At 43.6% G+C, this 14,017-nt stretch overlaps 1 protein-coding gene across 12 annotated transcripts in view; it reads left to right on the top strand.

Moving 5' to 3' along the window:
• FAM222B (family with sequence similarity 222 member B) overlaps positions 1–14,017 on the top strand; it is a 36,702-nt gene that overhangs the window by 12,399 nt on the left and 10,286 nt on the right. For 3 of the 12 annotated variants that reach the window (XM_082328511.1, XM_082328506.1, XM_082328516.1), the window contains one exon: positions 2,671–3,000. The exons of 5 other annotated variants lie outside the window; for them this stretch is intronic. Coding sequence is in view for 1 of the 7 variants with exons in the window: in XM_082328506.1 (XP_082184632.1) it covers positions 2,981–3,000 (20 nt within the window). In the remaining 6 variants the exon portion in view is untranslated. Of the gene's footprint in view, positions 1–2,670; positions 3,001–4,094; positions 4,281–6,639; positions 6,943–8,903; positions 12,640–14,017 lie in introns of those variants that run through there. 4 more of the 12 variants (XM_082328509.1, XM_082328510.1, XM_082328512.1 and 1 more) reach the window with 3 other exon arrangements.

Below are 14,017 nucleotides of genomic sequence, written 5' to 3'. Positions count from 1 at the left end.
ACATAGAGTCTCTCCAAATAAAGCATAAATAAAATGTTCCACCTTAGTCACCAGCAAAATGACGGTGGTGCTTGCATCTTTACACTGTAGATGGGAAGAGGACTGTTGAACAGAAGACTTTGTGATCAGAGAGTGCTTTTCATGCAAATGAAGATTTTATTACATGCTGCTGAATCAGGGGCTTATGTAGCGAGAACAGCACAGAAGTGATAAGATCACTTTGTCATAGCTTGAAATTTTGCCCAGTGTGTCTTTCAGATCACTGAAACAGGCAAGAAACACTCTTGTTAAGGGCACAGCAGTAACTGATACAATATTTTGGGGGCAGGGCTTTTTCTTTGTGGTATGGTCTGTCTGCAGTCATCTGCCACATGTCCACAGCCTTGATTTCAAAGCAATGAGGAACTGCAACGTGTTGGTGACCCTGCGTAGCAGGAAAGTCATAAAAAGCTCCTGTTCCTGATAGGATCCCGGTTCTGCGCTTGCCCGAACGGGTGCAGGATCTCCTCTCTGCTGCAAGCTAGGAGCCATTAGTGTTGGTTAGAGCAGAGTTGTCCATCCTTGTGGCTGGGATAGCCTGTGTTGCCTGTTCCCGAGTCGTGCAGGGGCTCTGCACATGCCGTGGGGCTGTGTTTTGCTGCAGAGGGCACCCATCCAGGACTGGCTCTGTTGGTTTTCCTTTTGTATTTGTTAGCAAATATCGTCTTCCCAATGTCCTTCTTTCATGGTTAGAACCAGTTTGGTTTAATGAGGACTGTTGTTGCCAAGAAGCAAATGGATATGTGTAGTGGAATAGGCATCTAAATCTTCCCCTGCAGATGGGTAGTGTTCAGCATCCTAATGTGACCTTGGTAAAAGTTCTTCGACGTGTTACTTGCCCTCTTTATTTATCCCTCTTGCTGTGTCTCAGCTTTCCTTACAGAAAAGCGTCTGAGCTATTGGAAATCTGTCCTCTCTTCTCGTCCTCTCTTCTCTTCCTCTCTCCGGAGACGTTGTCAGCGTAACACCCAAGCTACTTAGATTGATGCCTGAATATTCTGCTTTGAGCAGAATCTCAAATCTGATGCTTGAGCATCCATCAAAGTGTATAGCGCAGGGGAGAAATGTGCTTAACAGCCATCAGATTGCAGTGTGGGGCTGTTCATATTTCAGATTCTCATCTGAAGAGTCTAGGAACAAAATCTAACCCTGCACGTTCCTGGAGAGTTTCAGAGCAGCAGGATGGAACCTTTTTTTCCATTTTTCTCATGCAAATTATGGTAAGGATTATTCAGTGTTTAAAATCTGGTTTATACTGGCTTCTGAATTTCATTTAAAGTAAACATCTGGAGAGCTTTTTGATCTCCTGTGCAAGACTGTTGTCTGCCTCACTCATTAAAATGACTTCTGCTTAATTTTTAGTGAAAGGCAAAGACCTAGATCGTTTCAGCCCAGAGGCAATCTAAATGGTTCGCCTTCTGCAGTTAGAAATTTCCACAAGCACACAGCCTGTCCAGCAGATATTTAAAGTCCTTTCTATTAGGGAGCGTGGCAGCTAGAGGTATCTGTTTCTTCTGTGCTGCTCTTTGGGATCTGCAGGGCTGCTACCTGTAGCGTGATTTGTACTTCTGCAAAGCCTCGTTCTCCTGGTGCTGGGCGCGTATTGTATCAGAGCAGATGCTTCGTTTGCGGAGAATTACAGTCTTGTCCCTTTGCAGCTTGCAGTACAAAGCCATCCTCTGGAAGATTGCCACAGTTTGCCGGTATCCTGCAGTCACATCAGTGGAACAGCATCACACAGGGAGTAATCGGTTATTTATTCAAATAGCCATTACATTTGGAGTATGTTTTTTCTGATTTGACAGGGGCTCGCTCCTCTACTCTTCACTGGAGACTGAAAATGTATGCCCATGGCGAGAGTGCTGGGTATGCGCTTCCTCTGTCTTTCTGGCTTTGAAATGGGTTCCTGTTGCTCTTTGGCAGACCCTGAAGCAGCGATCTGTGGAAGCACCGAATTCAGAGCGAGAGTGACTTTACCTCTTTGTTTTCTCTCTTTATTTATGCCTGTATGGGATCAGCTGGTCCCACATTATGTGTGAAGTAGTTACATTTTAGCCTGCATCTGTAGGATGTGATTTCTCCCCTTCCCCTCCAGTTGCTTTGATCAAATCAAATAAAAATGCAGCGCTTTCATTTCTAGTTTTGTAGTTTCAAAGACAATCTCTTGACATGCTCTAGCAGTCGGGACCCGAGTCCTTTTTTTTCCTTAGTCCAAAGGCGCGCTGTCTTGCGCCTTTCTCTGTATCAGCAGTTGCAATCTGCATTGGCTTTTATCTGCATCAAAAGACAAATGGAAGAGAGCAAGACACTGCAGGAATGGGAAACAGACTTACATGTGCAATGGACATATGTAATCCTTACGTTCAGTCTGCCACATGGAGTACAGACCAGTTTCTATGTTGGAAATCTGTAGCCTATACTCCCAGAAATGTGAGTTTAGGTTTTAAGCTTTGAAGGTTGGTTAATCCCCCCAGCAGTTAATACCAACATAAAGTTTTCTGTGATGTCAAGCCTTTCCTTTTAAATGCCTTTTTTTTTTTTATATGTCAACTATACAAATCAACACTTAATTTGAGAAATTAGCATTCAAACACTCTGCAAGCACTTTATTTTTGTCTGCTTTGTGAGCAGCTGAACGCATGTCCACGCTGAAATACGCTGAGCTGCTGCTTTGTGGTGAATGTGCCAGTGCCGCTCAGCAGGAGGAGTGGTGGGTGAGAAGGCTCCCGGCTGCACAGACACAGGAGAATTTGGAACTTTGTCTGGTGTCCTGAAAAGGCGCTCCTGACCTCCGTCCTGGAAAAGCACATCTGCAGATCTCCTGCTCGGCTGCATCCTGGGGGAGAGGATCCCAGCTAAGCCGTACAAAATCATACCCAGTTCCTCAGCGAGATGAGCACTCTGGTCGCTGTCATCCCAATCAAAATCCAAACCGTGTCTGATGGCATTCGTAATGTTGCGGTATGCATTACTTTTTCAGAGTAGTAGTGCTTAAAGCAAAGTGTGTTTCTCTCTGCATTAAGGAGTCAGATTTAGCTATTCAAAGCAAGTTGATAAATTGCTTTTCATTAAGTGTCTGAGTGCCAAGGGCTTCAGTATGTGTTCCAAGGAAAAAATACATTAATTACAGCTTCTGTAGAGCATTTATCAATCACATAGTTATAAACACTACTAATGCAGTTAATTGAATGTAGAAAAATTTACCTTTTGAATTTGTTGACGGTAGCAATTCCGTGGTTGGAAAGACAAATTGTCTGGAAATGAAAATCAAGTGATACTTTTGGGATTGCCTGAGTAACCATCTGAAGTATATACTTGACCAGACTCCTGCACAGTGTTCAGAGGGGCTGTGCTGCCTTTTAGTGTGAGATGCACTGTGGAGGTCAGGGCTGCCTGCGGCTGTTACAGCCCAGGTTATCGGGAGCTCAGCATTCGTGCAGGCAGGTTTGTGCTGTGCTTGCTGTTGAGGTACGGTCCTACGGGCTGTGGTAGCAGTATTTGTTCTCTTCTCACCCACGCAGCCAGGTTGTGTTTACCACGCAAAGGGATGTCCCACTCACTGTAGTGCAGTTACAGCTGCCTCTGTGTCCTGTCCGTACAATTTATTTATTGCTCTGCGTGTCTTGTGTGTTTGGGGGTTTTTTGTTGTTGTTTTTTTGTTTGTTTGTTTATTTTTTTAAAGAAAAAGGTAAGTGCAGAGGAGGAAGGATGCACAAAAGCAAACAAAAATCTCCTGCTCACCTGTAGTCAGTAAAACTTACTGTGAAAAAAAGAAATCTTTTGTGAGTGTAAACTTTGGATAAAGGTGATTTGTTGGCGACTGCTAAAGGAATCAGGTGAGAGTGCGCTGAAATGTTTTATCAAGCCTGCAGACAAAAATCTCTGGTGCTTGTGGTGTGCAGAGGTTTTGAAAACACGTTGCATGCTCATGTTGCTTTCCCTGTGGCTGTTTTGAACTGCCAGCCATGTAACTGGCTGGTTTTCATGCTTCTCGGGAAAGCACTGAGAATAGCAGAGACTTTTTACAGTAGCTCACAATTAATGTCTTTCTTGTCCTTTCTTCTGTTGAGTTGTCACGAGATGGCGTTTGAGTTTCTTGGAAGACTGATAAGGACATTAGGTCTATGTCAGGATGAGCCAGCAGGGCACCAGCACCTCGTTCTGTAGGTTGATGGGAAAACGGCGTCCCAGCGTCTGGTCCAGCTCTTTGGTATTCACCTGATGGCTTGTATTTTCCGCTGGTGAGTGTTTGGTACTTGTGTTGCAGCTTCTGTTTGAGGTTCTTACAATAGTTCTCATCTTCACAGTAGGCTGCACAATGTCTCCAGCTACAGAAGATGGTCTTATCTTGCCATTACAAATGGTAAAACGTGTATCTAGGAGCTGATGGGTTCGTGGTCTGGCAGGAAGCTCTGGCACTGTGCACAGTTAGAGAGATCTCCAATTTCATATCTTAAATAAAAATCTGCCGTATATTTCTCCGCTTGTTTTGTAAATAGGCTGTTAAAATTTCACCATAGGTGGGAACTTAATTCAGTACTCAGAGCTAAATACTAAACCAAACAACTGTCAGTGTAATTGTGCAGGTCAAAATGCTACACACGCATAACCAATGCAAACTGAAATCCTTACCCTTATGAGCTTGCCCGCCTGTGTTCACACACCACTGGTGCACCTGGTCCACAAGTGAGTCACTTTTTTTTTTTTTTTATTAATATGTGAGTTCAGGTTTTTTTGTTTGTATGAAGTCTAATTCATTCTGCCTCATCTTATTTGCAAATATTTCTCATTTTCAAATGAATCTGTCTTTAAAACAAGACTTGAAGCATATTTTTCAATATCTAACAAGTGTCTGGTTTGTTGTTCGTGTGCATAGAGGTAAAATTTGTTCAAAGTTAGCTCTGAAATTTTTTTTTTTTTTTTTTTAAATAATCAGCTTGTAATAAACAGAGGAAGATAGCTGCTTTCCTACTCAGGGAACTGTCATAATCTGTAACTTGTAACGATATTTTAGAAGGAAAAACTGTCATCCTTCTGTCATGTGCAGCCACAAGGATTTCTGTAAGCCATAGTTAAGACTTTAATTCTGGGCTTTTACAGAGTAAGTGTGGAATGAGAGAAGATAATGATAATGGTGATCTGTGCGAAGCAGCCACCGGAGAGGGAACTATTTCATGTTTCCTTTCCCCTTCGCCTAGGCAGCTGTTTGCTGTACTTAAGAAAAGCTTTGTTTTCAGATCTGGGAAGGCAGGAAAGTCGAGAGGGAGGAATTCTGGCCAAGAGTGGCATGAGGAAGTGCACAGCTCTTGCACCTCCTCTGTGGTAAGCTAAACCCCAGAATTACAACCTCATGTTTCTCCCAGACATCGAACATGTAGGAAAGCTGCACATAACACCGACACAGTGTGCGTTCTTGCTGATGATGTTGAGGTTATAACTGCAGACTCTCTGCTATGGGAAAGGGGTCAATGTGTATTTTGGTTTCTTATCACTTGAAGGCAGAAGGAAGTTGCATACGAGGATGGAGAACATCTGTTGGTGGGAATACGTGATGCCTCCACTGGGGCATGTTTTAGCAGCATCCTGCAGTTTGGTAGTCACTGGGCTGTTCTGGGTTTGCTTTGGATGGAAGTCATCTCAGCTAACCTTAATACCGTCATGTTCACATGAAAGCATGCACACTCGTATCTGTAAGTCTGTTCCGTATTTTGTGGTAGCTGCTGTGATATTATAGATGCTGCTCGAGCATGTAGGAAGAAGGTGGATTTAGTTTGCCCTGAGGAAAATGGATGCTTTGGAGGAAGGAATCTTTGTTTGCGCCTCTCAGTATCTTGTTGAAGAAAATGGTATCGTCTGTGAATGTTACAGTGATGGATAGGGAGTCTGTTTTGCACTTTGAACATACAAATGTAAGCCTAATATCCTGGGCAAGTTACGATTTTGATGACAACGCTGTATTTGCCTGGCCTCCGCTCTTAACTGCTGCGGTTCAACTGTAGCATCCTTTGCTCCCTCTCCTAAATGACCGTGCAGATTTATGCACTGTGAAACGTAACTAAGATACATCCCAGACTGTTTCTTCATCCCTGCTTCCCACCAGTACAGCATTAAAAACTTGGCGTTGGAAGTTACCATATAAAAGGAGAAAGAAAATTAATTAAAGGTCAGAGTGCTTTAGTGTAGTGAAAGTTCAGAGGAGGCAGATACAAAGTTATTCAAATTGCTTTTGACTTCAGGCAGGTGGATTTTCCTATTTCTTGCTTATGTTCCCATGGTAAAAGTAGTATCTCATCTGTCTCATAACTGACCACTAGCATATGTGTTTCAAGCACAGCCAGAAACACTCCTTTGAAGCCTTGGCCAGGCCCTACAATAGTCCCGACTTGTCTTCTCTACATCTTTCCTTCGCCTTAGAAGCGGCCTGCAACACCTGGCAAGACCTACTTATGCCTGTGTTGTCTGTCAGCTCCTGCCACGTTGCAGAATACAGAGTTAAAGCTAAAAATAGGCTTAAAAAGAGGTGAGGGCTTTGAGCAAAGTAAAATAAGCCACTGATTTGGGTCATGAAAGGGAATTGATGTCACTGGTTCTCTGTTGCAGCTTTCTTGAGCTAAGAAGTTCTGTTTGGAGCCGTGAAAATGCAGAGGAGCAGTGGTGAGCAAATGGTGCTCAGGAGAGGGAAGTGTGGTCTGCTTCCAGTTCTCCCCAGGAGGCTGCCCGGACCATGACCTTGTAAGCCTGATGTGAGAAGTCAAGGTGCTATTGAATGCTCCGCAGTTTCATTTGTCGCCACGGTCGTCTTCAGTGGTAGAAAACTGTCACCCACCCTTATCCTTTTAACAAGGAGCGACCACGGCATCGGGTGATTAAATGCTTCATCCAAAATTACGTCAGGAACCTGTGGTGAGCCAGATACTTCCCTTGATCTCTTCTGTTATAGGCTAGCCCATAATTGGGAGATGAGTCTTCTAACATAAATCTGGTCAAAAAGCCTTAAGCACCTGTAAAAGGAGTTGTGTGCAATTTTTGTCTCTTTCAGAGTGGTTATGTGGCTTCAGTAATGTTTGTTAAGTGATTTGATACGCTTTGGTAAAGGGCAGAGTGTTAATAATTAAAATTGGAAGGAAGTTCTAAAGTAGTATGGGGGATGACAACTGCTTTCTGGTCTGTTAGTTAACAAAAATGCAAAATATAAATGCACGAATCAGCAGGAATTTAGTTTAACGCTCCCTTCCCCCAGCCACCTGCATGGGCTGAGCACAAAAAGCAGCTAATTGTCTGCTCTGCTGCGGAGATGAAAGAAGCTGGTCCTACAAGAGGAAAGGCTATTGAACCGCATGAAGGTGGTAAATTATGAGCACTGAAAACCTTTTGAGTTGGTATCTTTAGGTGCTCAAAAAGTACGTTATTTGTACTGGTATTTACAGCGTTCGGGGGCTAATGAAACCAGCATCTCGTGACATGAATCTTACGTTTCAGTCCATGTAATTAAGAAGTCAGTAAAACTGAAACCTGTTTTTGAAACTCTACACCTTCGTGGTGTTTGGGTATTGTGGAAGGGTGTGTTTGGTGAGGACGGGCCCTCTTAATGGCTTTATCTGGCACAGCTAACGAGCTGTTTGCAGAATTGTGCTGTGATTTGCAGTGGGCAGACTGTAAGAGCAGCCTTGTGTTTGTCCATTTTACTGCTAGCAGTTTCATTTGCAAAGTGCAGGCAGGAGCAGGCTTCTTGCCAGGAACAGCTTCATTCAGATTAGGGCTTTAGTTCAATTATGTCCAATTAACTTTTATTGCAGATAGCAGTGATAATTACTGGCAAGTCGATTTTTTGGCCGTGGTTATCCCAGGGCTAAAGTCTGAGCTTGATGGATTTTAATAACTGAAGTGACGTATAGCTGTTCCTTTTTTTTTTTTTTTTTTTCCCCCCCCCTTCTTCTTTAGGCCTCAATTAGATGAAAGGTCAGAAGCTATGTAAAAATCCATCTTACAATTAAAGCCAACTGTTCTACTCCTCAGCAGATGCATAGTACTGTGTTTTAAAATAATCTCTTGGGACTGACCTTTGGTTTTGTGGTGGACTTGGCAGTGCTAGGTTAATGGTTGGACTTGATGATCTTAAAGGTCTCTTCCAGCCTAAATGATTCCATGATTCTAAAAAAAGGCTTTTTAAACTCTAAGATCATAACCTTGAGCTTGCTGCTGCTTTATCCAAAGAGTGAATTTGATGGAGCCGATGTCACACGTGGTGGTACCTGCCCGCCTGGAGCCGAGAGCCGCTGCTTTGGCTTTTTTTACTGCACTACATCCTGTTCAAAATTGCTCACCTAGAAGCCTTTAGTGGTTGCCCTTGGGCATGAGGATTGTGATATGAACAATATTCCATTTAAGTGCTGTTACCCCAAAGCTTCTTCATTTTCTTCCTTGTTGAGCGTTTGCATCCTGGCTGGGGGAGAGGAGCAGAGCTGCGCTGCAGCAGGTGCCTCCCCTCTCCCGGAGCACCCCACATACATTTAAATTCTCTCTGCCTTCCCCTCCAAACTACTTAATTTTGTTGCCTGAGTAACATTATAAATGGAGGTCAGCCTAAAAGGTGAAATGGTTTACAAGCAAAAATCATAGTTAATTAAACTGCAAGAAGCAAAAATTGATTTTGATCAGAACTGTTGCAGGGCTCTACAAAAGGTCCACCTGAATGCAGAAAGCCAAAAGGTCCTGTGCTGGCAGATGCTGACGGTGCACTCCGCTTGTTACAAAAGGCAACTTTCTATTGTTCAGTCTTCTATTTATTTATCCCCAAGTACACTCGATGCTTTTGTGATTTATTGCCATTTCAAAAGGCTACCTCTCTGCGCATTATTTTGCAGTTTTCCATTTACAAAACATTAAGAGGATGTGATACCGGTCAGCGATGAATACCGTGCTAGTTTGGTAATTTTGTTCCAGGAAACGGTAAGATTTATCTCTGGCTCTTCAACGGTCCTGGGAAAGGGCCATTCTGGTAAGTGCCCAAGAATAAAGGGGAGCTTTAGGGCTGGAGAAAGGCAGGAAGCCTGCAGGATCAGTCTAGACACTGTCAAGTGAGGCATGGCTGACTGGAAGGAATCGTATTGAATGCTGAGGTTGACGGGGGATGGGGTGGTGTCAGCATCTGCATTTGATGTGAACAAATTTTTGAAACCCCTAGATTTTAGGTTACTTTGGGAGAGGGAAAAGGAATGAGACTCATTTGGTCTTGAGCAGCCTGCTGGGGAGTAAATGAGACACTGAGTTTCCCTTGGAGCATGAAAATTGGCCCAGATGCAATTATGCTTGCTGGCGAGCTCTTACAGACATTTGTACCAAAGAAACTTCACAACCCAAGTTAGTTTCTGTTTTTGTTTGCAGCATTTATATATGCTGAACTTGGAATGTGCCGCGTGCGCTTGGAGGTTGCCGTAAATCCTGCCAGCGGTTATGGAATTTCACGGGGCTACCTTGTGAATAACAAGGAGAAGCGAAGCGTATCAGTCAGCCACAAGCGCTTAACAACCCTCGCACAGCTTACGGGACCCCAGGGTGCTGGAAACTTGGAATAGTTTGGAGCTTTTCTTTTGTGTGTGGGTAGATGCTCTTGCTTCCTCCCAGCCCTGAGCTTTGTGAACAAGCCCACAGTTAATCGTGGAATTTCAAACATGCATGTTTACTTTCAGGAACCTCACTTTAAACTTCGCCAGCTCGCTTTCGTCTGAACCAACTCAGTTTCCCATATTTCACTGGCTGGGGATGGTTTGTGGGGAGTGTTTCCTTTGTGTGCTTATCCTGTAAGGCCTCTTGGGAGCTTCAGAGACTGGCATATTTAAAAACTTGGCAATAACTCTGCATATGTGGTCTGTTTATATAATGATAAAGCTGTGTTAGAGTATTAGAAATTTTCTAGTAGTACCAACTTGCTTTACACCTAGGTTTTACTCTAGCTTGTAAAAGTCCCCCCTGGCCTGAGGACCACTGGGTCTGGCAGAGGCAATAGTAATCTTTGAATATCAGCTGGAAAATACTATATATTTTTAGTCCAGAAAGGCAGTATCGTGGTAAGTTTTACTGGAACTGATTCTTAGCTCTACAGGGAGGGTGTCCCTGGGCAATGGGTGGAGGTGAGTTCTTCCATCCAACCCGGTGAGCCTTGGTGGTGACAGGACTTACTCAGAAAATCAGTGCAGTCCAGTGCACTGTACTGCCTGGACCAAAAAGCACTCTGATATGCAGGTAAAGCCGAATGTAACAGTCATTGTGAGGATGTGCCAATTGCCCCCAAATCTCAAGCGCTGCAAGTCCCTCTTAAGCTTAACATGCTTTGATTTAATTATTAATAAATCTTAGGAGAAGAAAAATCTGTTCATGTGTCTAAACCTGCTATTTCATAGAGCATCCTGCAGTACGTGCACTATTAAGATTATATCCTGCAGCCAGATTAGATTAAAATCACTTCAAAGAGGGGTATTTATTTATTTATTCCAATCTAATGATTGTTTTCCTCTAGAAATGTACTTTATCTTTTTATATATAATTTCAAGACAGAGCTCGTTATGCTGTGTTTGGCAGTATACAGAATCAATTTAAAATACAATTTTAAAACTTTAAAGGTAAGGGTTGCTGCCCTCCATTGCTGGGTGCCAAACCCTACAGGTCAGCCTGCTCTCCAGTTTGCATCTAACTGATTTAGATGACAGTGTTACTGAGCCTGGTACAGTGCAAAAATCCCTCAGTTCCTGACTCACTGTGTTCGTTCCAGTTCCCCCAGTAACACACCACCCATCCTCGGAGGGGCTGGGGCAGCAGACCCGCAGGGAGCTTTGCAGGTGCTGGTGCCCACACAAGTTGCTGCCATGGAGCCAAGTCTGCTAGTGAGGAGTCTTGATGTGCCAAGTGCAGTTTATCTCCTACTCTTGGACTAATGAGAAGCAATAAAGCTGAGTGCAGGAGGGGATGATGGGCCCAGCTGCCTTTGTATCGGGACCCTGCACCGCCGACCTGAGACCGTGCGTAACAACAGTTTGAGACAGCCATTAATGCTCACCTCAATCCCAAATACAGTCCATGCAGGGGATTTCGGTTCATTTTAGCTGGCTGGTATGTCAGAGTTGTCTGTGCAGCTCGTGCTGAAGATCAGTCAGGACAGAAAGTAGTCAGATGCTGAGTATCTCAAAGGGAATAAAAATTAATTTCTAATGAAAAAATGAATGGGCTTGTTTGTAAAGGTATTTCAAATGCATTTGTTTTCAAATACTGACATCTCGATTTTGAAAAACTGTATTAATTCTGTAGAGAATAAAAATTGGAGGAGGATTTTAATTATAGTATGGAATTCAGCAATGGAGTTATGGTCAGCACTTCTATGTAAGTCTGGATTTCTTTTTTTAATGCTCAGCAGTGACCTAGATGGCATCAATTTGGTTATTGCAAATCAAGCTAAAAGAATGATTTTATGCTTCTACTTACAAAAATCATTTTGAGTCCGGTATTTCCTTTAAAATTATTATTGCCACCCCAGTCTTTTATGAACCTTTGGCATTGCCCAAAACGATTATCCGCCTGCAGGAACAACTTACCTTTATAGCCTTCTCTGAAACGTTACTCTCTGTATTGGAGCTAAATCTTCTGTAAATACATGTTTTGACCTTCAAGGAAATACTGCTGTCTTATTGCAGAAGCCTGGCTAGTCTGAATTGAATGCTGTGACCACTCTTAATCACCTGTTCTCTCTCCTAATGTGCCATTATCCTATTTATTGCTGTGTGCGTGATGCTGAGCCTCTCTGTGGCACTTCAGCGAGAGGCTTACTCAGAGAGTCACAGTGTTCAGGCTACAATGAATGTTAATGACGGAGCAGGTGAGCAAACCCTCTGCATATCTGGCTGTCAGAAATGCTTCTTGTTCAGTCAAAGAGCACGTTGAGTGCAGTGCTCTGCTGCAGAGTGCTTTTTTCTCTTTCAGGGCCGCACACAAACTTGCCATCAGTTAAGTAATGTTTTAGACACCAAGCTCCTTTGGCCATGCAGGGATGGGAAGTAATCCTGGGCTGGCATCAGACATTACTGGAGTAAAAGGTAGATGCTTAGGTGGATATGGGAATGATGTGATTTGGTGGTTTTCTGACTGCAGTGAAGGCTCTTTAATTTGTTTGTCTGCTTTTCACTGAGAAATAGGTCTCCTTTTTGCCAGTCTTCTGAAGTTGATGAAATGAGGAAAAAAGGAAAATACAGTTATTATCTTTTCTTGCTGACTGTGAGTGTTTCTGTGCTTACTTGGGTAAAGCTCTGGCAGCTCACAGTGGTTTTGTATTCTCATTAAAAGGAGCTGGATTCTTGTTTTGTCTTTTTGGTTTTGCTGGGCATGATTTGGGACAAGAAACTGCTGCCCACAGGCTGTTTGCAAAGTTTCACTGAACACTGCATACTTATAGTCATGAATGAATCTCATCTATAAAGGTCGAGCAACTTTTCACTTCCTAAAGCAATTCCTTTAAGTTGAGGATGTGGCAGGTCTTCAGTCATCGTTTCTGAACACCTTCTGAAAAGACTCCAAAGAACTCCACCTGCTACAGAGGCTGAGAAGAAAATCCAGGTTTCAACCTTTTTTTACAAGGTTTTACAACTACGAATCTAGTGCGGATCATTACTATCTCCTAGGGATGAAATGGAGAATGAATGTAAACTTGTTCTCTTGGTGGTTTCGCTGTCGGCCCTGCAGCTCAGTGAGGTTGTGTGTTTGTTTCTCACGGCACTGAATCGCTGTTACTCTTGAGTGGGTAGGGTGAATGTGCAATAGCATGGAGTTGTCAAGCTAACATTCAGTGTCCAAAGTTATTTTTAATTGTTAGTCACAGTGGCACCCAACGGGCTCGCTCAGCAACACTTGGTCGGCTTTTGAGAGCACTTGCACAGTGAAGATGCAGAAGTTTTCGTAAATTAATATTTGTATGAGATTTCTTGGCTGTTGGTTTAATCAGCCTTTGTGTGTTGAACTGAGGAGATGCATACAAACATAGAGCTAATGAATTACACACAGTAATTGCTGTGCTATGGGTAAGCTTTAAGTCCACGCTGTTTGCTTATTGGTGCAGGTACTCCTTGGGTGGTCTGACTTGCGACAGTGGTCAGAGGTTAGGTTTCAAATTAAAGTCTTTAAAATGTCCCTGCAGAGAAATCTGCTTTTGGAGCTTTCTGGAGCGTGAAGGCGGTGGTGCTATCCAGGATGCAGCGCTGACATTGCCACGTCGGGTGTCATCCAAAGGCTTCGCATCATCTGTGCAGTCCTCAGCAGTGCAACTCTTTCAGAAGTGGCTTCTGCAGGGTTTCTGCGGCCGTGGCTTCTTGTGCCAGTCTTGAGCTTTCTGCTTCCCCTGTCTTGATCTTTGAATGCTTCCCCATTTTTTTTAACTGGGGTTTTTGAAACAATGACTGAAATGAATTAATTTTGAAGCCTTCAACTCTTCTAAGTTTTGGGGGCCATATAACTCCCAGAGCCCTTTCTAGCTGCTCCTTCGGTGTTTTGGCAAAAGCACTCCCTGTATAGCGGCACTGATGCTTGTGGAGATCCAGGCAAGGAGAAGTCAACTGATTTCTCCAGCTTGGCTCAGTCACCCCGTTTCCCAGAGCTTTCTGACGTGCTCGTGGCTGGCTGTGGCTTGCCCCAGTAGCTGCAGCAGGGGGGACTTGAGCAGAGGCTTGGACCAGGTGGCCTCTAGAGACCTTGTTCCAGCTCAAATTTCTCTCTGTAACCCTAGTAACGTTGGGAGACTTTGAGCCTGAGTTAGCTTTGTTGCTGGAAACCTCCCTTGTATCTGTACGCCGATGATGGGATTTGAGGGTAGCTGTGCAGTGTTTATATATAAAGAGCTCTAGTGCTCCGTGCATTCGTTTTGAGGTTTGATTTCATAAATGCTGAACCTCTGCAGTAGAGGATGGTGGCACCTCTGCAGCTCCTTTGTGCAGAAGGCATG

Source organism: Platalea leucorodia (genome assembly GCF_965183815.1).
Source record: "Platalea leucorodia genome assembly, chromosome: 16".
Classification (NCBI taxonomy): domain Eukaryota; kingdom Metazoa; phylum Chordata; class Aves; order Pelecaniformes; family Threskiornithidae; genus Platalea; species Platalea leucorodia.
Note: the sequence above shows the minus strand (reverse complement) of the source record. Positions and strands in the feature narration are given on the sequence as shown.